We start from the raw sequence: 26078 nt of genomic DNA, 5'->3' as shown, positions 1-26078 counted from the left end.
GTTGTGAGTTCAAAAACCCCCGGCCGAGTCATACCAAAGACTATAAAAATGGGACCCATTACCTCCCTGCTTGGCACTCAGCATCAAGGGTTGGAATTGGGGGTTAAATCACCAAAAACGATGCCCGGGCGCGGCCACCGCTGCTGCTCACTGCTCCCCTTACCTCCCAGGGGGTGATCAAGGGTGATGGGTCAAATGCAGAGAATAATTTCGCCACACCTAGTGTGTGTGTGAGACAATCATTGCTACTTTAACTTTAACTTTAACTTTAACATTCCTCAGGGACATTTGTATTAGATCTTTTAAGCAGGTGTTTTTTGTTTACATTGTTATTGCCTTCTGGTTAGCTAATGTTTGCCCTGCAGGCAATAGTCACTTTTCCACCCATTAGGTATAGTTGTAAGCCTAGTTGTTAAAGTGCACATCATTAATGTTAATTAAGCAATATGTATGTAAAAAATATTGTCTTTTCTGTGGTACGATACTTAGTTCCAGGTAATAAGATTTATTTACCTGCCCTCCACCGTGTTGCGGCACGGTGGCTTCCCAGGGGGCGGGCGGGGCAGGAACTGGGCGGCCAGCTGCTCAGCAGAAAGCGTATGGACGGGACGAGGAATCCTGCTCCGGCGCGACAGAGGACTGGAGGAGGAAGACAGGGAGGCGTCCCCCTGCCGGTCCGAGCGGGAGCCCATCAGCGAGTCCTCTTCCTGGGAGCGGTCGGAGGCGGAGGACAAGGGGTCTCTGGCGAGCGAGGCCACGGCGGCACGCCTGTCTGAGAGCGACGGCGAGGCGGAGGGCGAGGGAAGAGGACCCGGGTTGCTGGCTTTCTTCTGCAGGAGCTTCTCTTTGGCCGAGCCCGGAGGAGGCGGGTCCAGGAGAACGGAAGGATCCAGCACGGGGATGCGGCTTTGTCGACGGCTGGGGTTCTTACGGGGGCCGGCGGGGGAGGACAAGGGGGAGGCTGGGACACTTGGAGCGAGGGTGTCTTTTACACCCTCCTCTTCAGCGCTCTTTTCCAAGTCTTGCAACTTTGGGAGGCTTTTCGGCGGCGGTGAGAGATGTCCGTTGGTCAAGCGAGGAGAGCTTACATGACTCGGGGCGGGACTCGGGGTTTTGGGGTGGCCGTCTCCGTTGGCAAGAGTCTCAGCCGGCGGCTCTGTGGGCGTCCCCGGGTGGTCCAGCGGGGAGCTGATGTCCGCCGTGCGCTCCTGCACGGGCAGAACTTCAACGTCGTCGTCACGGCGCTCCAGCAGGAGGCCCCGTGGAGCGCCTGTGTCCGATCCCGAAAGGGAGGACAGCCCGGAGGGACGATGGGCGGTCAACTGGAGGAGAGGGACAGACGGGGCAGAGAGACAAATACTGTTATTGGAGAATCGGAACACTGCGGAAATGTGATGAATATTGTAGCTCAGGGGTGTCCAAAGTGAGGTCCGGGGGGCCATTTGCGGGGCCCCAAGCTCATTTTTTTTACTGCACATTCTGAAAATACTACTGAAAAAAAAAAAAAGACATAAAAAAATGGAATAAAAGAGCAAACGGGTGAAATATTTTTTCATTAAAACGGACATTACTCAAAAAATAACTTCGCTAAAGGGCTCGGTTCAAGCATTTGAAAGCTCATGGAGCCCTTTTTTGCTGTATGTCAACTCTCTTGACCTATGCCCAGACGCAGATGAGGAATAATCTCCCTTTTATTTATTAGTATTATTTTATCCTATTTTTTATTTTATTATATATTATTATTATTATTATTATTTTTTTTTTTTTTTAATTATTATATATATATATATTTTTTTATATATATCTGTCTGTCTCTGGCCGCGTATGTGTGTGTGTGTGTGTGTGTGAGAATGTGTCTGTCTTTGTCGTCTTGTTACATAATTGCGCCATTTGTCCCTCGTTAGTGGGACCTGAGTGGGGTGGGAGGGTGGGTGGGTGGTTTGGGTTTTAAGGGAAATGGTGTGAATCATTTACTAACTTTAAAATTGTACTGTTTTGACTTGCACTTTTTTTCTGTCTGTTTGAAAATGCCAATAAAAAAAGTTGGGAGAAAAAAGAAGAAAAAAAAAATAAAAAATTTATGTTGTTATGAATTATTGTCCTATTCAAGGCTCCAATTACTTCACATCAAATATTCCATTTTTGGGGGAAAACATTGTATATTTTGTGTGTTTGCCATAAAAAACAAAGTTTTCTATGACAAAAAGGGCATAAAACAGAGAAAAACATTTATATATAAAAAAAAAAAGATAAAAAGTTGTGCTAAATATTTAAGCGTTGTAAGTAAAATAATGTACGATTTATTTTTAACACTTTTATGAGTGGGGCCTTTTTGGATCCCTATTCATTTTAGTGGGATTTTTCTTTTTTAAACTGTCATTACTCAAAAAATAATAATGAATTTTGTTATGAATTATTGATGTATTTAAAGGTCTAATTACTTCACATCAAATATTCCACTTAATAATATTTTTTGGGGGGAAAACATTGTATGTTTTGTGTTTGCCATAAAAAACAAAGTTTTCTATGACAAAAAGGGCATAAAAAATGGAATAAAAGAGCAAACGGGTGAAATATTTTTTCATTAAAACGGACATTACTCAAAAAATAACAATTAATGTTGTTATGAATTATTGTCCTATTCAAGGCACATCAAATATTCCATTTTGGGGGAAAAATGTGTATATTTGGTGTGTTTGCCTTAAAAAAAAAATTTCTATGACAAAAAGGGCATAAAACAAAGAAAAAACATTTCTAAAAAAATGATACAAAAACGCATAAATCTGAAGTTGAGCTAAGTAAAATAATGCATGATTTATTTTTAACACTTTTATGAGTGGGGCCTTTTCGGATCCCTAATCATTTTAGTAGGATTTTTCTTTTTTTTAAATGTCATTACTCAAAAAATAATAATGCATTTTGTTATGAATTATTGATGTATTTAAAAGTCCAATTAATTCACATCAAATATTCCATTTTGGAATATTTTTTTGAGGAAAACATTGTATATTTTGTGTGTTTGCCATAAAAAACAAAGTTTTCTATGACAAAAAGGGCATAAAACAGAGAAAAACATTTATATAAAAAAAAAAAAGATAAAAAGTTGTGCTAAATATTTAAGCGTTGTAAGTAAAATAATGTACGATTTATTTTTAACACTTTTATGAGTGGGGCCTTTTTGGATCCCTATTCATTTTAGTGTTGTTTTTTTTTAAACTGTCATTACTCAAAAAATGATAATGAATTTTGTTATGAATTATTGATGTATTTAAAGGTCCAATTACTTCACATCAAATATTCCACTTTGGAATATTTATTTGGGGAAAACATTGTATATTTTGTGTCTGCCATAAAAAACAAAGTTTTCTATGACAAAAATGGGCATTAAACAGAGAAAAAACATTTTTTTTAAATGATAAAAAGTTGGGCTAAATATTTAAGCTTTGTAAGTAAAATAATGTATGACTTATTTTTAACACTTTTATGAGTGGGGCCTTTTTGGATCCCTAAGAATTTTAGTGAGATTTTCTTTTTTTTTTTAAACTGTCATTACTCAAAAAATGATAATGAATTCTGTTATGAATTATTGATGTATTTAAAGGTCCAATTACTTCACATCAAATATTCCACTTTGGAATATTTTTTGGGGGAAAACATTGTATATTTTGTGTCTGCCATAAAAAACAAAGTTTTCTATGACAAAAATGGGCATTAAACAGAGAAAAAACATTTTTTTTAAATGATAAAAAGTTGGGCTAAATATTTAAGCTTTGTAAGTAAAATAATGTATGACTTATTTTTAACACTTTTATGAGTGGGACCTTTTTGGATCCCTATTCATTTTAGTGGGATTTTTTTCTTTCTTAAACTGTCATACTCAAAAAATAATTTCAATTAATGTTGTGAATTATTTACCTATTTAAGAGTCCAATTACTTCACATCAAATATTCCACTTTGGAATATTTTTTGGGGGAAAACATTGTATATTTTGTGTGTTTGCCATAAAAAACAAAGTTTTCTATGACAAAAAGGGCATAAAACAGAGAAAAACATTTATAAAAAAAAAAAAAAAGATAAAAAGTTGTGCTAAATATTTAAGTCTTGTAAGTAAAATAATGTATGATTTATTTTTAACACTTTTATGAGTGGGACCTTTTTGGATCCCTATTCATTTTAGTGGGATTTTTCTTTTTTAAACTGTCATTACTCAAAAAATAATAATGAATTTTGTTATGAATTATTGATGTATTTAAAGGTCTAATTATTTCACATCAAATATTCCACTTAATATTTTTTTGGGGGAAAACATTGTATGTTTTGTGTTTGCCATAAAAAACAAAGTTTTCTATGACAAAAAGGGCATAAAAATGGAATAAAAGAGCAAACGGGTGAAATATTTTTTCATTAAAACGGACATTACTCAAAAAATAACAATTAATGTTGTTATGAATTATTGTCCTATTCAAGGCTACAATTACTTCACATCAAATATTCCATTTTGGGGGGGAAAAAATTGTATACTTGGTGTGTTTGCCTTAAAAAAAAAAGTTTTCTATGACAAAAAGGGCATAAAACCAAGAAAAAACATTTCTAAAAAATGATACAAAAACGCATAGATCTGAAGTTGAGCTAAGTAAAATAATGCATGATTTATTTTTCACACTTTTATGAGTGGGGCCTTTTCGGATCCCTAATCATTTTTTAAATGTCATTACTCAAAAAATAATAATGAATTTTGTTATGAATTATTGATATATTTAAAAGTCCAATTAATTAATTTCTAATTAATTAACTAATTAATTTCTATGACAAAAAGGGCATAAAACAGAGAAAAAACATTTGTAAAAAAAAATGATAAAAAGTTGTGCTAAATATTTAAGCCTTGTAAGTAAAATAATGTATTATTTATTTTTAACACTTTTATGAGTGGGGCCTTTTCGGATCCCTAATCATTTTAGTAGGATTTTTCTTTTTTTAAATGTCATTACTCAAAAAATAATAATGAATTTTGTTATGAATTATTGATGTATTTAAAAGTCCAATTAATTCACATCAAATATTACACAAATTTTCTATGACAAAAAGGGTATAAAACAGAGAAAAACATTTATAAAAAAAAAAGATAAAAAGTTGTGCTAAATATTTAAGCGTTGTAAGTAAAATAATGTATGATTTATTTTTTAACACTTTTATGAGTGGGACCTTTTTGGATCCCTATTCATTTTAGTGGGATTTTTCTTTTTTAAACTGTCATTACTCAAAAAATAAAAAATGAGTGGGGCCTTTTCGGATCCCGAATCATTTTAATAGGATTTTTCTTTTTTTAAATGTCATTACTCAAAAAATAATAATGAATTTGTTATGAATTATTGATGTATTTAAAAGTCCAATTAATTCACATCAAATATTCCACAAGTTTTCTATGACAAAAAGGGTATAAAACAGAGAAAAAACATTTATAAAAAAAAAAAGATAAAAAGTTGGGCTAAATATTTAAGCGTTGTAAGTAAAATAACTTATGACTTATTTTTAACACTTTTATGAGTGGGGCCTTTTCGGATCCCTAATCATTTTAATAGGATTTTTCTTTTTTTAAATGTCATTACTCAAAAAATAATAATGAATTTTGTTATGAATTATTGATGTATTTAAAAGTCCAATTAATTCACATCAAATATTACACAAGTTTTCTACGACAAAAAGGGTATAAAACAGAGAAAAAACATTTATAAAAAAAAAAAGATAAAAAGTTGGGCTAAATATTTCAGCGTTACAAGTAAAATAACTTATGACTTATTTTTAACACTTTTATGAGTGGGGCCTTTATGGATCCCGAAGAATTTTAGTGGGATTTTTTTCTTTCTTAAACTGTCTTACTCAAAAAATAATTTCAATTAATGTTGTGAATTATTTACCTATTTAAGAGTCCAATTACTTCACATCAAATATTCCACTTTGGAATATTTTTTTGGGGAAAACATTGTATATTTTTTGTGTTTGCCATAAAAAACAAAGTTTTCTATGACAAAAAGGGCATAAAACAGAGAAAAAACATTTATTAAAAAAATGATAAAAAGTTGTGCTAAATATTTAAGCATTGTAAGTAAAATAATGTATGATTTATTTTTAACACTTTTATGAGTGGGACCTTTTTGGATCCCTATTCATTTTAGTGGGATTTTTCTTTTTTAAACTGTCATTACTCAAAAAATAATAATGAATTTTGTTATGAATTATTGATGTATTTAAAGGTCCAATTACTTCACATCAAATATTCCATTTTGGGGGGAAAAAATTGTATACTTGGTGTGTTTGCCTTAAAAAAAAAAGTTTTCTATGACAAAAAGGGCATAAAACAAAGAAAAAACATTTCTAAAAAATGATACAAAAACGCATAGATCTGAAGCTAAGTAAAATAATGCATGATTTATTTTTAACACTTTTATGAGTGGGGCCTTTTCGGATCCCTAATAGGATTTTTTTTTTTTAAATGTCATTACTCAAAAAATAATAATGAATTTTGTTATGAATTATTGATGTATTTAAAAGTCCAATTAATTCACATCAAATATTCCACAAGTTTTCTATGACAAAAAGGGTATAAAACAGAGAAAAAACATTTATTAAAAAAAAAAAGATAAAAAGTTGGGCTAAATATTTCATTTGACTTATTTTTAACACTTTTATGAGTGGGGCCTTTATGGATCCCGAAGAATTTTAGTGGGATTTTGTCTTCCTTAAACTGTCATACTCAATAAATAATTTCAATTAATGTTGTGAATTATTTACCTATTTAAGAGTCCAATTACTTCACATCAAATATTCCACTTTGGAATATTTTTTGGGGGGAAACATTGTATATTTTGTGTGTTTGTCATAAAAAACAAAGTTATCTATGATAAAAAGGGCACAAAACAGAGGGGAAAAAAATGATAAAAAGTTGTGCTAAATATTTAAGCGTTGTAAGTAAAATAATGTACGATTTATTTTTAACACTTTTATGAGTGGGACCTTTTTGGATCCCTATTCATTTTAGTGGGATTTTTCTTTTTTAAACTGTCATTACTCAAAAAATAATAATGAATTTTGTTATGAATTATTGATGTATTTAAAGGTCCAATTACTTCACATCAAATATTCCACTTAATAATATTTTTTGGGGGGAAAACATTGTATGTTTTGTGTTTGCCATAAATAACAAAGTTTTCTATGACAAAAAGGGCATAAAAAATGGAATAAAAGAGCAAACGGGTGAAATATTTTTTCATTAAAACGGACATTACTCAAAAAATAACAATTAATGTTGTTATGAATTATTGTCCTATTCAAGGCTCCAATTACTTCACATCAAATATTCCATTTTGGGGGAAAAAAATTGTATATTTGGTGTGTTTGCCTTAAAAAAAAAGTTTTCTATGACAAAAAGGGCATAAAACAAAGAAAAAACATTTCTAAAAAATGATACAAAAACGCATAGATCTGAAGTTGAGCTAAGTAAAATAATGTATGATTTATTTTTAACACTTTTATGAGTGGGGCCTTTTCGGATCCCTAATCATTTTTTATATGTCATTACTCAAAAAATAATAATGAATTTTGTTATGAATTATTGATGTATTTAAAAGTCCAATTAATTCACATCAAATATTACACAAATTTTCTATGACAAAAAGGGTATAAAACAGAGAAAAAACATTTATAAAAAAAAAAAAGATAAAAAGTTGGGCTAAATATTTCATTTGACTTATTTTTAACACTTTTATGAGTGGGGTCTTTATGGATCCCTAAGAATTTTAGTGGGATTTTTTCTTTCTTAAACTGTCATACTCAAAAAATAATTTCAATTAATGTTGTGAATTATTTACCTATTTAAGAGTCCAATTACTTCACATCAAATATTCCACTTTGGAATATTTTTGGGGGGAAAACATTGTATATTTTGTGTGTTTGCCATAAAAAACAAAGGGCATAAAACAGAGAAAAACATTTATAAAAAAAAAAAGATAAAAAGTTGTGCTAAATATTTAAGCGTTGTAAGTAAAATAATGTATGATTTATTTTTTAACACTTTTATGAGTGGGACCTTTTTGGATCCCTATTCATTTTAGTGGGATTTTTCTTTTTTAAACTGTCATTACTCAAAAAATAAAAAATGAGTGGGGCCTTTTCGGATCCCGAATCATTTTAATAGGATTTTTCTTTTTTTAAATGTCATTACTCAAAAAATAATAATGAATTTTGTTATGAATTATTGATGTATTTAAAAGTCCAATTAATTCACATCAAATATTACACACATTTTCTATGACAAAAAGGGTATAAAACAGAGAAAAAACATTTATAAAAAAAATGATAAAAAGTTGTGCTAAATATTTCAGCGTTGCAAGTAAAATAATGTATGATTTATTTTGAACACTTTTATGAGTGGGGCCTTTTCGGATCCCTAATCATTTTAATAGGATTTTTCTTTTTTTAAATGTCATTACTCAAAAAATAATAATGAATTTTGCTATGAATTATTGATGTATTTAAAAGTCCAATTAATTCACATCAAATATTACACAAGTTTTCTATGACAAAAAGGGTATAAAACAGAGAAAAAACATTTATAAAAAAAAAAGAGAAAAAGTTGGGCTAAATATTTAAGCGTTACAAGTAAAATAACTTATGACTTATTTTTAACACTTTTATGAGTGGGGCCTTTATGGATCTCTAAGAATTTTTGTGGGATTTTTTCTTTCTTAAACTGTCATACTCAAAAAATAATTTCAATTAAAGTTGTGAATTATTTACCTATTTAAGAGTCCAATTACTTCACATCAAATATTCCACTTTGGAATATTTTTTGGGGGGAAACATTGTATATTTTGTGTGTTTGCCATAAAAAACAAAGTTTTCTATGACAAAAATGGCATAAAACAGAGGGAAAAAAAGATAAAAAGTTGTGCTAAATATTTAAGCGTTGTAAGTAAAATAATGTATGATTTATTTTTAACACTTTTATGAGTGGGACCTTTTGGGATCCCTATTCATTTTAGTGGGATTTTTCTTTTTTAAACTGTCATTACTCAAAAAATAATAATGAATTTTGTTATGAATTATTGATGTATTTAAAGGTCCAATTACTTCACATCAAATATTCCACTTAATAATATTTTTTTTGTATGTTTTGTGTTTGCCATAAAAAACAAAGTTTTCTATGACAAAAAGGGCATAAAACAGAGAAAAAACATTGATAAAAAACGATATATTTAAGCGTTGTAAGTAAAATAATGTATGATTTATTTTTAACACTTTTATGAGTGGGGCCTTTTTGGATCCCTATTCATTTTAGTGTTTTTTTTTTTTAAACTGTCATTACTCAAAAAATAATAATGAATGTTATGAATGATTTCCCTATTTAAGGGTCCAATTACTTCACATCAAATATTCCACTTTGGAATATTTTTGGGGGGAAAACATTGTATATTTTGTGTTTGCCATAAAAAAGTTTTCTATGACAAATAGGGCATAAAACTAACAAAAAACATTTCTAAAAAAACGATAAAAACGGATAAATCCGAAGTTGGGCTAAATATTTAAGTGTTGTAAGTAAAATAATGTATGATTTATTTTTAACACTTTTATGAGTGGGGCCTTTTTGGATCCCTAAGAAATTTTAGTGGGATTTTTATCTTTTAAACTGTCATTACTCAAAAAATAATAATGAATTTTGTTATGAATTATTGATGTATTTAAAGGTCCAATAACTTCACATCAAATATTCCACTTTGGAATATTTTGTTTGGGGAAAACATTGTATATTTTGTGTCTGCCATAAAAAACAAAGTTTTCTATGACAAAAATGGGCATTAAACAGAGAATTTTTTTTTTTTTAAATGATAAAAAGTTGGGCTAACTATTTAAGCTTTGTAAGTAAAATAATGTATGACTTATTTTTAACACTTTTATGAGTGGGGCCTTTTTGGATCCCTAAGAATTTTAGTGAGATTTTCTTTTTTTTTTAAACTGTCATTACTCAAAAAATAATAATTAATGTTATGAATGATTTCCCTATTTAAGGGTCCAATTACTTCTCATCAAATATTCCACTTTGGAATATTTTTTGGGGAAAACATTGTACATTTTTTCTGTTTGCCTTACAAATCTAAGTTTTCTATGACAAATAGGGCATAAAACTAACAAAAAAACATTTCTAAAAAACGATAAAAACAAATAGATCTGAAATTGGGCTAAATATTTAAGCCTTGTAAGTAAAATAATGTATGATTTATTTTTAACACTTTTATGAGTGGGGCCTTTTTGGATCCCTAAGAAATTTTAGTGGGATTTTTATCTTTTAAACTGTCATTACTCAAAAAATAATAATGAATTTTGTTATGAATTATTGATGTATTTAAAGGTTCAATTACTTCGCATCAAATATTCCACTTTGGAATATTTTTTGGGGGGGAAACATTGTATATTTTGTGTCTGCCATAAAAAACAAAGTTTTCTATAACAAAAATGGGCATTAAACAGAGAAAAAACATTTTTTTTAAATGATAAAAAGTTGGGCTAAATATTTAAGCTTTGTAAGTAAAATAATGTATGACTTATTTTTAACACTTTTATGAGTGGGACCTTTTTGGATCCCTAAGAATTTTAGTGAGATTTTCTTTTTTTTTTAAACTGTCATTACTCAAAAAATAATAATTAATGTTATGAATGATTTCCCTATTTAAGGGTCCAATTACTTCACATCAAATATTCCACTTTGGAATATTTTTTGGGGAAAACATTGTACATTTTTTCTGTTTGCCTTACAAATCTAAGTTTTCTATGACAAATAGGGCATAAAACTAACAAAAAAACATTTCTAAAAAACGATAAAAACAAATAGATCTGAAATTGGGCTAAATATTTAAGCCTTGTAAGTAAAATAATGTATGATTTATTTTTAACACTTTTATGAGTGGGGCCTTTTTGGATCCCTAAGAAATTTTAGTGGGATTTTTATCTTTTAAACTGTCATTACTCAAAAAATAATAATGAATTTTGTTATGAATTATTGATGTATTTAAAGGTTCAATTACTTCGCATCAAATATTCCACTTTGGAATATTTTTTGGGGGGGAAACATTGTATATTTTGTGTCTGCCATAAAAAACAAAGTTTTCTATAACAAAAATGGGCATTAAACAGAGAAAAAACATTTTTTTTAAATGATAAAAAGTTGGGCTAAATATTTAAGCTTTGTAAGTAAAATAATGTATGACTTATTTTTAACACTTTTATGAGTGGGACCTTTTTGGATCCCTAAGAATTTTAGTGAGATTTTCTTTTTTTTTTAAACTGTCATTACTCAAAAAATAATAATTAATGTTATGAATGATTTCCCTATTTAAGGGTCCAATTACTTCACATCAAATATTCCACTTTGGAATATTTTTTGGGGAAAACATTGTACATTTTTTCTGTTTGCCTTACAAATCTAAGTTTTCTATGACAAATAGGGCATAAAACTAACAAAAAAACATTTCTAAAAAACGATAAAAACAAATAGATCTGAAATTGGGCTAAATATTTAAGCCTTGTAAGTAAAATAATGTATGATTTATTTTTAACACTTTTATGAGTGGGGCCTTTTTGGATCCCTAAGAAATTTTAGTGGGATTTTTATCTTTTAAACTGTCATTACTCAAAAAATAATAATGAATTTTGTTATGAATTATTGATGTATTTAAAGGTTCAATTACTTCGCATCAAATATTCCACTTTGGAATATTTTTTGGGGGGGAAACATTGTATATTTTGTGTCTGCCATAAAAAACAAAGTTTTCTATAACAAAAATGGGCATTAAACAGAGAATTTTTTTTATTTTTTTTTAAATGATAAAAAGTTGGGCTAACTATTTAAGCTTTGTAAGTAAAATAATGTATGACTTATTTTTAACACTTTTATGAGTGGGGCCTTTTTGGATCCCTAATAATTTTAGTGAGATTTTCTTCTTTTTTTTTAAACTGTCATTACTCAAAAAATAATAATTAATGTTATGAATGATTTTCCTATTTAAGGTTACAATTACTTCACATCAAATATTCCACTTTGGAATATTTTTTGGGGAAAACATTGTACATTTTTTCTGTTTGCCTTACAAATCTAAGTTTTCTATGACAAATAGGGCATAAAACTAACAAAAAAACATTTCTAAAAAACGATAAAAACAAATAGATCTGAAATTGGGCTAAATATTTAAGCGTTGTAAGTAAAATAATGTATGATTTATTTTTAACACTTTTATGAGTGGGGCCTTTTTGGATCCCTAAGAAATTTTAGTGAGATTTTTATCCTTTAAACTGTCATTATTCAAAAAATAATAATTAATTTTGTTATGAATTATTGATGTATTTAAAGGTTCAATTACTTCACATCAAATATTCCACTTTGGAATATTTTTTTGGGGAAAACATTGTATATTTTGTGTCTGCCATAAAAAACAAAGTTTTCTATGACAAAAATGGGCATTAAACAGAGAAAAAACATTTTTTTTAAATGATAAAAAGTTGGGCTAAATATTTAAGCTTTGTAAGTAAAATAATGTATGACTTATTTTTAACACTTTTATGAGTGGGGCCTTTATGGATCCCTAAGAATTTTAGTGGGATTTTTTTCTTTCTTAAACTGTCATACTCAAAAAATAATTTCAATTAATGTTGTGAATTATTTACCTATTTAAGAGTCCAATTACTTCACATCAAATATTCCACTTTGGAATATTTTTTGGGGGAAAACATTGTATATTTTGTGTGTTTGTCATAAAAAACAAAGTTATCTATGATAAAAAGGGCACAAAACAGAGGGGAAAAAAATGATAAAAAGTTGTGCTAAATATTTAAGCGTTGTAAGTAAAATAATGTATGATTTATTTTTAACACTTTTATGAGTGGGGCCTTTTTGGATCCCTATTCATTTTAGTGGGTTTTTTTTTTAAACTGTCATTACTCAAAAAATGATAATGAATTTTGTTATGAATTATTGGTGTATTTAAAGGTCCAATAACTTCACATCAAATATTCCACTTTGGAATATTTTTGGGGGAAAACATTGTACATTTTTTCTGTTTGCCTTACAAATCTAAGTTTTCTATGACAAATAGGGCATAAAACTAACAAAAAAACATTTCTAAAAAACGATAAAAACAAATAGATCTGAAATTGGGCTAAATATTTAAGCCTTGTAAGTAAAATAATGTATGATTTATTTTTAACACTTTTATGAGTGGGGCCTTTTTGGATCCCTAAGAAATTTTAGTGGGATTTTTATCTTTTAAACTGTCATTACTCAAAAAATAATAATGAATTTTGTTATGAATTATTGATGTATTTAAAGGTTCAATTACTTCGCATCAAATATTCCACTTTGGAATATTTTTTGGGGGGGAAACATTGTATATTTTGTGTCTGCCATAAAAAACAAAGTTTTCTATAACAAAAATGGGCATTAAACAGAGAAAAAACATTTTTTTTAAATGATAAAAAGTTGGGCTAAATATTTAAGCTTTGTAAGTAAAATAATGTATGACTTATTTTTAACACTTTTATGAGTGGGACCTTTTTGGATCCCTAAGAATTTTAGTGAGATTTTCTTTTTTTTTTAAACTGTCATTACTCAAAAAATAATAATTAATGTTATGAATGATTTCCCTATTTAAGGGTCCAATTACTTCACATCAAATATTCCACTTTGGAATATTTTTTGGGGAAAACATTGTACATTTTTTCTGTTTGCCTTACAAATCTAAGTTTTCTATGACAAATAGGGCATAAAACTAACAAAAAAACATTTCTAAAAAACGATAAAAACAAATAGATCTGAAATTGGGCTAAATATTTAAGCCTTGTAAGTAAAATAATGTATGATTTATTTTTAACACTTTTATGAGTGGGGCCTTTTTGGATCCCTAAGAAATTTTAGTGGGATTTTTATCTTTTAAACTGTCATTACTCAAAAAATAATAATGAATTTTGTTATGAATTATTGATGTATTTAAAGGTTCAATTACTTCGCATCAAATATTCCACTTTGGAATATTTTTTGGGGGGGAAACATTGTATATTTTGTGTCTGCCATAAAAAACAAAGTTTTCTATAACAAAAATGGGCATTAAACAGAGAATTTTTTTTATTTTTTTTTAAATGATAAAAAGTTGGGCTAACTATTTAAGCTTTGTAAGTAAAATAATGTATGACTTATTTTTAACACTTTTATGAGTGGGGCCTTTTTGGATCCCTAATAATTTTAGTGAGATTTTCTTCTTTTTTTTTAAACTGTCATTACTCAAAAAATAATAATTAATGTTATGAATGATTTTCCTATTTAAGGTTACAATTACTTCACATCAAATATTCCACTTTGGAATATTTTTTGGGGAAAACATTGTACATTTTTTCTGTTTGCCTTACAAATCTAAGTTTTCTATGACAAATAGGGCATAAAACTAACAAAAAAACATTTCTAAAAAACGATAAAAACAAATAGATCTGAAATTGGGCTAAATATTTAAGCGTTGTAAGTAAAATAATGTATGATTTATTTTTAACACTTTTATGAGTGGGGCCTTTTTGGATCCCTAAGAAATTTTAGTGAGATTTTTATCCTTTAAACTGTCATTATTCAAAAAATAATAATTAATTTTGTTATGAATTATTGATGTATTTAAAGGTTCAATTACTTCACATCAAATATTCCACTTTGGAATATTTTTTTGGGGAAAACATTGTATATTTTGTGTCTGCCATAAAAAACAAAGTTTTCTATGACAAAAATGGGCATTAAACAGAGAAAAAACATTTTTTTTAAATGATAAAAAGTTGGGCTAAATATTTAAGCTTTGTAAGTAAAATAATGTATGACTTATTTTTAACACTTTTATGAGTGGGGCCTTTATGGATCCCTAAGAATTTTAGTGGGATTTTTTTCTTTCTTAAACTGTCATACTCAAAAAATAATTTCAATTAATGTTGTGAATTATTTACCTATTTAAGAGTCCAATTACTTCACATCAAATATTCCACTTTGGAATATTTTTTGGGGGAAAACATTGTATATTTTGTGTGTTTGTCATAAAAAACAAAGTTATCTATGATAAAAAGGGCACAAAACAGAGGGGAAAAAAATGATAAAAAGTTGTGCTAAATATTTAAGCGTTGTAAGTAAAATAATGTATGATTTATTTTTAACACTTTTATGAGTGGGGCCTTTTTGGATCCCTATTCATTTTAGTGGGTTTTTTTTTTAAACTGTCATTACTCAAAAAATGATAATGAATTTTGTTATGAATTATTGGTGTATTTAAAGGTCCAATAACTTCACATCAAATATTCCACTTTGGAATATTTTTGGGGGAAAACATTGTACATTTTTTCTGTTTGCCTTACAAATCTAAGTTTTCTATGACAAATAGGGCATAAAACTAACAAAAAAACATTTCTAAAAAACGATAAAAACAAATAGATCTGAAATTGGGCTAAATATTTAAGCGTTGTAAGTAAAATAATGTATGATTTATTTTTAACACTTTTATGAGTGGGGCCTTTTTGGATCCCTAAGAAATTTTAGTGGGATTTTTATCTTTTAAACTGTCATTACTCAAAAAATTATAATGAATTTTGTTATGAATTATTGATGTATTTAAAGGTCCAATAACTTCACATCAAATATTCCACTTTGGAATACTTTTTTGGGGAAAACATTGTATATTTTGTGTCTGCCATAAAAAACAAAGTTTTCTATGACAAAAATGGGCATTAAACAGAGAATTTTTTTTTTTTTTTTAATGATAAAAAGTTGGGCTAACTATTTAAGCTTTGTAAGTAAAATAATGTATGACTTATTTTTAACACTTTTATGAGTGGGGCCTTTTTGGATCCCTAAGAATTTTAGTGGGATTTTCTTTTTTTTTTAAACTGTCATTACTCAAAAAATAATAATTAATGTTATGAATGATTTCCCTATTTAAGGTTACAATTACTTCACATCAAATATTCCACTTTGGAATATTTTTTTGGGGAAAATATTGTTTATTGTTTCTGTTTGCCATAAAAATCTAAGTTTTCTATGACAAATAGGGCATAAAACTAACAAAAAACATTTCTAAAAAAAACGATAAAAACGGATAAATCCGAAGTTGGGCTAAATATTTAAGCGTTGTAAGTAAAATAATGTATGATTTATTTTTAACACTTTTCTGAGTGGGGAATATATTATATATTTTGTGTTTTTGCAATAAACAAACAGGGTAAAAAAGGCATAAAACGTAAAATAAATATATAAAACTTTATATCGACAGATAGATCTGAAGTTGATCCGAGTCGGATAAAATAAATTCGGAATTGCATTGTTCACACGGACATGAAAAAATCCGACACAAGTCACATAAGGGCAAAAAAAAAAAATCGGAATTGACCTACAACGTGAACAAAGCCTTTTTGACTTATTTTTTCGGGACCACATCTGAGAAGAACCCGAAAAGGTTAATAAAATAAAAAATTAAATTAAAAAAATCTATACCGTATTTTTTGGACTATAAGTATTTTCGGCCCGTGCGAATTATACTCCGAAAAATACGGTAAGATGTTGGTGTTGTTTACTTGAGTCATATTGCAGTCTACACGTATCTCTTATGTGTGACTGCCATCTACTGGTCACACTTATCGTTACAACACGTACCAAACCTTTTTTTTTTTACAAATAAAATCTATTATTATTATTATTATTATTATTATTATTGTTCACACGGACATGAAAAAAATCAGACACAAGTCGCATAAGGGCAAAAAAATCCCCTCTACCTCAAAGAACTGTTCACCCCCAAATCCTCCACACGACACCTCCGCTCCGGACAGGCTAACCTCCTCCAACCTCCGAGGACAAAGCTACAAACAATGGGAGACCGGGCTTTCTGCTCCGCCGCTCCCAGTCTGTGGAACGCTCTCCCTGACCACCTGAGGGCACCACAGACTGGATGCTTTTAAAAAAGGCTTAAAAACCCTTCTTTTTAAAAAAGCCTTTTTTTTTTTAGATATATGCATACTAGTTTTAGCTATTTGGCTGTTCTAATTTCTATTTTTATTTATTTTTTATTATCTTTTTATTTTTTATTGTATTTATTTTTCAATACACTGTAGCACTTTGAGGTTGTTTACTCAATGTAAAGTGTTTTTTTTTTTTTTACAAATAAAATCTATTATTATTATTATTATTATTATTATTGTTCACACAGACATGAAAAAAATCAGACACAAGTCGCATAAGGGCAAAAAAATCCCCTCTACCTCAAAGAACTGTTCACCCCCAAATCCTCCACACGACACCTCCGCTCCGGACAGGCTAACCTCCTCCAACCTCCGAGGACAAAGCTACAAACAATGGGAGACCGGGCTTTCTGCTCCGCCGCTCCCAGTCGGTGGAACGCTCTCCCTGACCACCTGAGGGCACCACAGACTGTGGATGCTTTTAAAAAAGGCTTAAAAACCCTTCTTTTTAAAAAAGCCGTTTTTTTTTTATAGATATATGCATACTAGTTTTAGCTATTTGGCTGTTCTAGTTTTAATTTTTTTTATTTTTATTATCTTTTTATTTTTTATTTTTTTTGGCTGTTCTAATTTTTTTATTTTTTATTATCTTTTTTATTTTTATTGTATTTATTTTTCAATACACTGTAGCACTTTGAGGTTGTTTACTCAATGTAAATTGCTTTTTTTTTTTTTACAAATAAAATCTATTATTATTATTATTATTATTATTGTTCACACGGACATGAAAAAAATCAGACACAAGTCGCATAAGGGCAAAAAAAATCCCCTCTACCTCAAAGAACTGCTCACCCCCAAATCCTCCACACGACACCTCCGCTCCGGACAGGCTAACCTCCTCCAACCTCTGAGGACAAAGCTACAAACAATGGGAGACCGGGCTTTCTGCTCCGCCGCTCCCAGTCGGTGGAACGCTCTCCCTGACCACCTGAGGGCACCACAGACTGTGGATGCTTTTAAAAAAGGCTTAAAAACCCTTCTTTTTAAAAAAGCCTCTTTTTTTTTTTTTTTAGATATATGCATACTAGTTTTAGCTATTTGGCTGTTCTAATTTTTATTTTTATTTATTTTTTTCTTATCTTTTTATTTTTTATTGTATTTATTTTTCAATACACTGTAGCACTTTGAGGTTGTTTACTCAATGTAAATTGCTTTTTTTTTTTTACAAATAAAATCTATTATTATTATTATTATTATTATTATTATTATTGTTCACACAGACATGAAAATAATCAGACACAAGTCGCATAAGGGCAAAAAAATCCCCTCTACCTCAAAGAACTGTTCACCCCCAAATCCCCCACACGACACCTCCGCTCCGGACAGGCTAACCTCCTCCAACCTCCGAGGACAAAGCTACAAACAATGGGAGACCGGGCTTTCTGCTCGGCCGCTCCCAGTCAGTGGAACGCTCTCCCTGACCACCTGAGGGCACCACAGACTGTGGATGCTTTAAAAAAAGGCTTAAAAACCTTTCTTTTTAAAAAAGCCTTTTTTTTTTTTTTAGATATATGCATACTAGTTTTAGCTATTTGGCTGTTCTAGTTTTTATTTTTATTATCTTTTTATTTTATTTATTTTTTAATACACTGTAGCACTTTGAGGTTGTTTACTCAATGTAAAGTGTTTTTTTTTTTTTACAAATAAAATCTATTATTATTATTATTGTTCACACAGACATGAAAAAAATCAGACACAAGTCGCATAAGGGCAAAAAAATCCCCTCTACCTCAAAGAACTGTTCACCCCCAAATCCTCCACACGACACCTCCGCTCCGGACAGGCTAACCTCCTCCAACCTCCGAGGACAAAGCTACAAACAATGGGAGACCGGGCTTTCTGCTCCGCCGCTCCCAGTCTGTGGAACGCTCTCCCTGACCACCTGAGGGCACCACAGACTGTGGATGCTTTTAAAAAAGGCTTAAAAACCATTCTTTTTAAAAAAGCCTTTTTTTTTTTTTTAGATATATGCATACTAGTTTTAGCTATTTGGCTGTTCTAATTTTTATTTTTATTTATTTTTTCTTATCTTTTTATTTTTTATTGTATTTATTTTTCAATACACTGTAGCACTTTGAGGTTGTTTACTCAATGTAAATTGCTTTTTTTTTTACAAATAAAATCTATTATTATTATTATTATTATTATTGTTCACACGGACATGAAAAAAACCAGACACAAGTCGCATAAGGGCAAAAAAATCCCCTCTACCTCAAAGAACTGTTCACCCCCAAATCCTCCACACGACACCTCCGCTCCGGACAGGCTAACCTCCTCCAACCTCCGAGGACAAAGCTACAAACAATGGGAGACCGGGCTTTCTGCTCCGCCGCTCCCAGTCAGTGGAACGCTCTCCCTGACCACCTGAGGGCACCACAGACTGTGGATGCTTTTAAAAAAGGCTTAAAAACCCTTCTTTTTAAAAAAGCTTTTTTTTTTTTAGATATATGCATACTAGGTTTAGCTATTTGGCTGTTCTAATTTTTATTTTTATTTATTTTTTCTTATCTTTTTATTTTTTATTGTATTTATTTTTCAATACACTGTAGCACTTTGAGGTTGTTTACTCAATGTAAATTGCTTTTTTTTTTTACAAATAAAATCTATTATTATCATTATTATTATTATTGTTCACACGGACATGAAAAAAAATCAGACACAAGTCGCATAAGGGCAAAAAAATCCCCTCTACCTCAAAGAACTGTTCACCCCCAAATCCTCCACACGACACCTCCGCTCCGGACAGGTTAACCTCCTCCAACCTCCGAGGACAAAGCTACAAACAATGGGAGACCGGGCTTTCTGCTCCGCCGCTCCCAGTCTGTGGAACGCTCTCCCTGACCACCTGAGGGCACCACAGACTGTGGATGCTTTTAAAAAAGGCTTAAAAACCCTTCTTTTTAAAAAAGCCTTTTTTTTTTTTTAGATATATGCATACTAGTTTTAGCTATTTGGCTGTTCTAGTTTTAATTTTTTTTAATTTTTTATTATCTTTTTATTTTTTATTTTTTAATACACTGTAGCACTTTGAGGTTGTTTACTCAATGTAAATTGCTTTTTTTTTTTACAAATAAAATCTATTATCATTATTATTATTATTGTTCACACGGAAATGAAAAAAATCAGACAGAAGTCGCATAAGGGCAAAAAAAATCCCCTCTACGTCAAAGAACTACTCACCCCCAAATCCTCCGCTCCGGACAGGCTAACCTCCTCCAACCTCCGAGGACAAAGCTACAAACAATGGGAGACCGGGCTTTCTGCTCCGCCGCTCCCAGTCAGTGGAACGCTCTCCCTGACCACCTGAGGGCACCACAGACTGTGGATGCTTTTAAAAAAGGCTTAAAAACACTTCTTTTTTAAAAAAAACTTTTTTTTTTTTTTAGATATATGCATACTAGTTTTAGCTATTTGGCTGTTCTAGTTTTTATTTTTATTCATTTTTTATTATCTTTTTATGTATTTTTTAATACACTGCAGCACTTTGAGGTTGTTTACTCAATTTAAAGTGTTTTTTTTTTTTTTTTACAAATAAAATCTATTATTATTATTATTATTATTGTTTACACGGACATGAAAAAATCAGACACAAGTCGCATAGGGGCAAAAAAATCGGAATGGACTTATTTTTTCGGGTCCCCGGGACCACACCTGAAAAGAACCCTAAAGGTTAAAAAAAAAAAAAAAAAAAAAAAAATCTATAATTATATTGGTTTTGGAAACGAAAACTACCAAAATGGCCAACACGTGGTTTGCTTTTTCAGTGTGCGGCCCTGAGTGGAAAAAGTTTGGACACCCCTGTTGTAGTTCAAGTCAAAAGGCGTGTTGCTGGTGGACTACAACGTGGCGTTGTAGCGCGGCAGCAAGCGGCCCGATGCGAGGGCGGGGGGGGGGGTGTGATTTCCATACATGTCAATTGTCACTTGGCAACAGCATGCAGTACCATTATTACTAGAAGTGCTACGGCAGGGGGAGGCAAGCTGTGAGTACTAAACCGGCGAGTGGTTCACGCAACTTGGCAGGGGGCTTCAGTGAAGAGAGGGTGAGGAACAAATACAGGGAGAGAGAGAGAAAGAGGAGGATGGAGAGGACAAAGACGATCTGAAACAAAAGAGACCATGCAACCTGTAGTCATGAGTCCACATTCCAAACACACATGCTGCAATCAGACATTAAACACACACACACACACACACACACACACACACAATAGTGTTCATATCACATGTGCTGACACATTGGAGGCGCCATGCTCTGCACAATGACTGCAGCGTCATGGCTTCAGCTGACAATAACAACGTTTGTAAAGAAGCCAAAAGCAAACAGCTTGAACAAAAAACAAGAAGAAAAAAAAAAAAAAAGGTGGTGTCATGGAAGCTGAATGGAGATGTTTTCACAGCGGGACCTCCAAAGTCAAAACTTGACAAAATGTCGCAAGGTGTCGGGGAAAACGCTGACAAACTTTAGCACTTTTCTGACAGGCAGAAACACAACGGGGATTTATTTGGATTAGGGATCTAATTATATGAATATTTCATATCGAAGCTATTGTCACCAAATGATCACAATTATCGCTATATTGTGGAATGTGTTCAATAAATACTCATACTTAAAACCCAGTTTTACGAAAAAAAATAGAAGAAATGTCACATAATAATATTCTTCTGGCTACTTTAAGGGGAACACTATCTCTATGTAAGACAAGAAAACATATGTTTATCTTTTTTTTTTTTTTAATATTCTAAGTTGTAAAATATGGCAAGTAAGAGGTGGCTAACAATGCAGATAGTGGGAATATGCTATTGAACCATCTAAAAACATCCAAAAAGCGCCAACAACCTTGCATTTATATCTTGTGACTTTAACATTGATCAAGTATTACTAAGGGTGTAACGGTACGTGTATTTGTATTGAACCGTTTCGGTACGGGTGTTTCGGTTCGGTTCGGAGGTGTACCGAACGAGTTTCCACACGAACACGAACATATGTGTTTCTGTCAGTACTCTACACCAGTGGTCCCCAACCTTTTTGGAACTACGGACCGGTCAACGCTTGAAAAATGTTCCCACGGACCGGGGGGGGCGGAAAGTGGTATTTATTTTTTTTTGGTCATAAAAAAATACAATCATGTATCCCTGCAGACTGTATTGATATATATTAATATATAATGTAGGAAGCAGAATATTAATAACAGAAAGAAACAACCCTTTTGTGTGAATGAGTGTAAATGGGGGAGGGAGGTTTTTTTGGGTTGGTGCACTAATTGTAAGTGTGTCTTGTGTTTTTTATGTTGATTTAATAAAATAAAACAAATTAAAAAAAAATGTTTTAAATTTTTTTATTTACCGTATTTTCCGCACTATAAGGCGCACCTAAAAACCACAAATTTTCTCAAAAGCTGACAGTGCGCCTTATAACCCGGTGCGCTTTATATATGGATTAATATTAAGATTCATTTTCATAAAGTTTCGGTCTCGCAACTACGGTAAACAGCCCCGTAGAAGAGGAAGTGCTTCTTCTTCTACGCAAGCAACCGCCAAGGTAAGCACCCGCCCCCATAGAACAGGAAGCGCTTCTTCTTCTACTGTAAGCAACCACCCGCCCGCGTAGAAGAAGAAAAAGCGCGCGGATATTACCGTACGTTTCATTTCCTTTGTGTGTTTACATCTGTAAAGACCACAAAATGGCTCCTACTAAGCGACAGGTTTCCGGTTCATGAAAAGACGCAATCTCTCCATCCGCACACGGACTACTATTTCACAGCAACTGCCTAAAGACTTTCAAGAAAAGCTGGCTACTTTCCGTGCATATTGTAAAAACAAGATAGCTGAAAAAAAGATCCGGCCAGAGAACATTATCAACATGGACGAGGTTCCACTGACTTTTGATATTCCTGTGAACCGCACTGTGGATACAACGGGAGCACGTACGGTGAACATTCGCACCACAGGGAATGAGAAGTCGTCCTTCACTGTGGTTCTAGCTTGCCATGCTAATGGCCAGAAACTTCCACCCATGGTGATATTCAAAAGGAAGACCTTGCCAAAAGAGACCTTTCCAGCCGGCGTCATCATAAAAGCTAACTCGAAGGGATGGATGAAGAAAAGATGAGCGAGTGGTTAAGGGAAGTTTACGCGAAGAGGCCGGGTGGCTTTTTTCACGCAGCTCCGTCCATGTTGATATACGACTCCATGCGCGCCCACATCACGCTGGTTTTTAATATATTATTAAAGTTTGACTGACCTATCTGACTGTTTTTTTGACATTCCTTTAGCGCAGTTAGATGCGGCTTATAACACGGGGCGGCTTATAGGTGGACAAAGTTTTGAAATATGCCGTTCATTGAAGGCGCGGCTTATAACCCAGGGCGCCTTATGGTGCGGGAAATACGGTACTTAAAACCCAGTTTTATGAAAAAAATAGAAGAAATGTTACATAATAATATTCTTCTGGCTACTTTAAGGGGAACACTATCTCTATGTAAGACAAGAAAACACGTTTATCTTTTTTTTTTTAATTTCTTTTTTAAAATATTCTAAGTTGTAAAATACGGCAAGTAAGAGGTGGCTAAAAATGCAGATAGTGGGAATATGCTATAGCACCATCTAAAAACATCCAAAAAGCGCCAACAACCTTGCATTTACAGTGTTTCCCACAGGACAGTCATCTATTTGTGGTGGTGTGGTCGAGGGGGTGGGGGGTGGCGGCGGCAGCGGCGATGACCAAGAAGAACGCGGAGTTGCAATATAATTACAACATTTTATGTACATATTTATATACAGATTTGAACAATTAGTGATTCACTGAAATATATGTATTAATTGTGGTTCTTACAAAAAATATATCTTATAAAATATAAAAGCTAAAATGTCTCTTAAAGCTCTGCCCCTTTAATGAGTGAATACTAAATAATTTAACTTTAGCCTACTACTACAACCATATTATTTACCAGCAACATGAAGTGAAACAGAGGCAGAGGTGTCCTGCCACAGTCAGTCAACCTCCTCCTCCTCCTCCTGCTGCTGCTGAACAGGTCGCACCTGTGGTCCGGACTGTAGGCCTACCTCCTCTCCAAGTCCAGCCCTTTTCGGCCGTTGAAAATATTTTTCTATACTCATCTGTGTGAAGGAGTGAACATCCAACATTAGAATTTATTACTAACGAGCAGAAGCGCTCTATGTACAGTGCCGTCTAACCAGCAGCTCAACACATGCAGGGTTCAACGTTAAGGTTTTTTTTCTACTTGCCCGACTTCTCAAATCTACTTGCCCCAATATTTTTACTTGTCCTGCCTAGGTTTTTTTCTGGCTGTGTAGTGCTCATGGCTTATATCTTACTAGAATCCTTCCCGTTGACTATTTACAACACTACAAAGTATTTATTATTATTATTATTATCTATAATTACATTTAAATGGCATTGCATACATGTAAAATTAAATGCTATTTCACATTATTTGACCAGTAGCAGTTACACCCATCTGAACAGGTCAGCCACCTGTTTAAAGCCCGATCACAGTTGAAATCTTGAAATGAAGGGCCTTTAATGGCCAAAACATTAACCTGGACAACATTTTAACAGCTGGTTGGCTCAGATTTTATTCTTTTCATTGCATTCACATGCTGCAGTGGACAGTGGACAATTATCTTCAGTATTAAAGCAGTATCTGAAGCACCGTCTCCACGTGTGTTTATTGACAACAGGGTTATAACCTGGACACGTTAGCTCGTCGGTATGGTAACACGTGACTGTTACTACGTGCGTCTGCCCCGGCCCCCGAGTCAAACAGCGGCGGTGTTAATGAAGCAGCGTCAGGCTGCTCACCGTCAGTGAAACGCTCGGTGAAATCGCGGATTAACGTTAAATATATGAGGAGCCGCGAGCGATGCAGCTATAACCTATATTACCCTCGTATTTGGCGGAGTTACCGCCACCTATTGCACCGGAGTTGTAACTACAAGCAACATTCACAGACAGAGTCCCGTTGCTTTTATGAGCGGTCGAGCGAGTCAAAAGCCGAAAAATCCATTTGTGGCGGACGTAATTCTTTCGTGGCGGGCCGCCACAAATAAATGAATGTGTGGGAAACACTGATTTATATCTTGTGACTTGAATATTGATCAAGTATTACTAGGGGTGTAACGGTACGTGTATTTGTATTGAACCGTTTCGGTACGGGGGTATCGGTTCGGTTCGGAGGTGTACCGAACCAGTTTCCACACGAACATATTAAGTAGCCGCCTCCGCTTCCTTCTGCCTGTGTTTCTGTCAGTCCTCTACACCAGTGGTCCCCAACCTTTTTGGAACTGCGGACCGGTCAACGCTTGAAAATTTTTCCCACGGACCGGGGGGGCGGTATATGGTTTTTTGTTTTTTTTTGGTCATAAAAAAATACAATCATGTATCCCTTGCAGACTGTATTGATATATATTGATATATAATGTAGGAACCACAATATTAATAACAGAAAGAAACAACCCTTTTGTGTGAAGGAGTATAAATGGGGGGAGGGAGTTTTTTTTGGGTTGGTGCACTAATTGTAAGTGTGTCTTGTGTTTTTTATGTTGATTTAATAAAATAAAACAAATAAAAAAAAATGTTTTAAATTTTTTTTATTTACCGTATTTTCCGCACTATAAGGCGCACCTAAAAACCACAAATTTTCTCAAAAGCTGACAGTGCGCCTTATAACCCGGTGCGCTTTATATATGGATTAATATTAAGATTCATTTTCATAAAGTTTCGGTCTCGCAACTACGGTAAACAGCCGCCATCTTTTTTCCCCGTAGAAGAGGAAGTGCTTCTTCTTCTACGCAAGCAACCGCCAAGGTAAGCACCCGCCCCCATAGAAGAGGAAGCGCTTCTTCTTCTACTGTAAGCAACCACCCGCCCGCGTAGAAGAAGAAGAAGCGCGCGAATATTACGTTTCATTTCCTTTGTGTGTTTACATCTGTAAAGACCACAAAATGGCTCCTACTAAGCGACAGGTTTCCGGTTCATG

The 26078-nt window shown here is 32.4% G+C and overlaps 1 protein-coding gene across 3 annotated transcripts in view; it reads right to left on the bottom strand.

The window, feature by feature from the left end:
• Positions 1 to 26078, bottom strand: part of ttbk2a (tau tubulin kinase 2a) — a 331495-nt gene that overhangs the window by 199899 nt on the left and 105518 nt on the right. For all 3 annotated transcript variants that reach the window (XR_012050588.1, XM_061969203.2, XM_061969204.2), the window contains one exon: positions 514 to 1322. Coding sequence is in view for 2 of the 3 variants with exons in the window: in XM_061969203.2 (XP_061825187.1) it covers positions 514 to 1322 (809 nt within the window). In the remaining variant the exon portion in view is untranslated. The remainder of the gene's footprint in view (positions 1 to 513; positions 1323 to 26078) is intronic.

The sequence above is a fragment of the Nerophis lumbriciformis genome, linkage group LG08 (genome assembly GCF_033978685.3).
Source record: "Nerophis lumbriciformis linkage group LG08, RoL_Nlum_v2.1, whole genome shotgun sequence".
Classification (NCBI taxonomy): domain Eukaryota; kingdom Metazoa; phylum Chordata; class Actinopteri; order Syngnathiformes; family Syngnathidae; genus Nerophis; species Nerophis lumbriciformis.
Note: the sequence above shows the minus strand (reverse complement) of the source record. Positions and strands in the feature narration are given on the sequence as shown.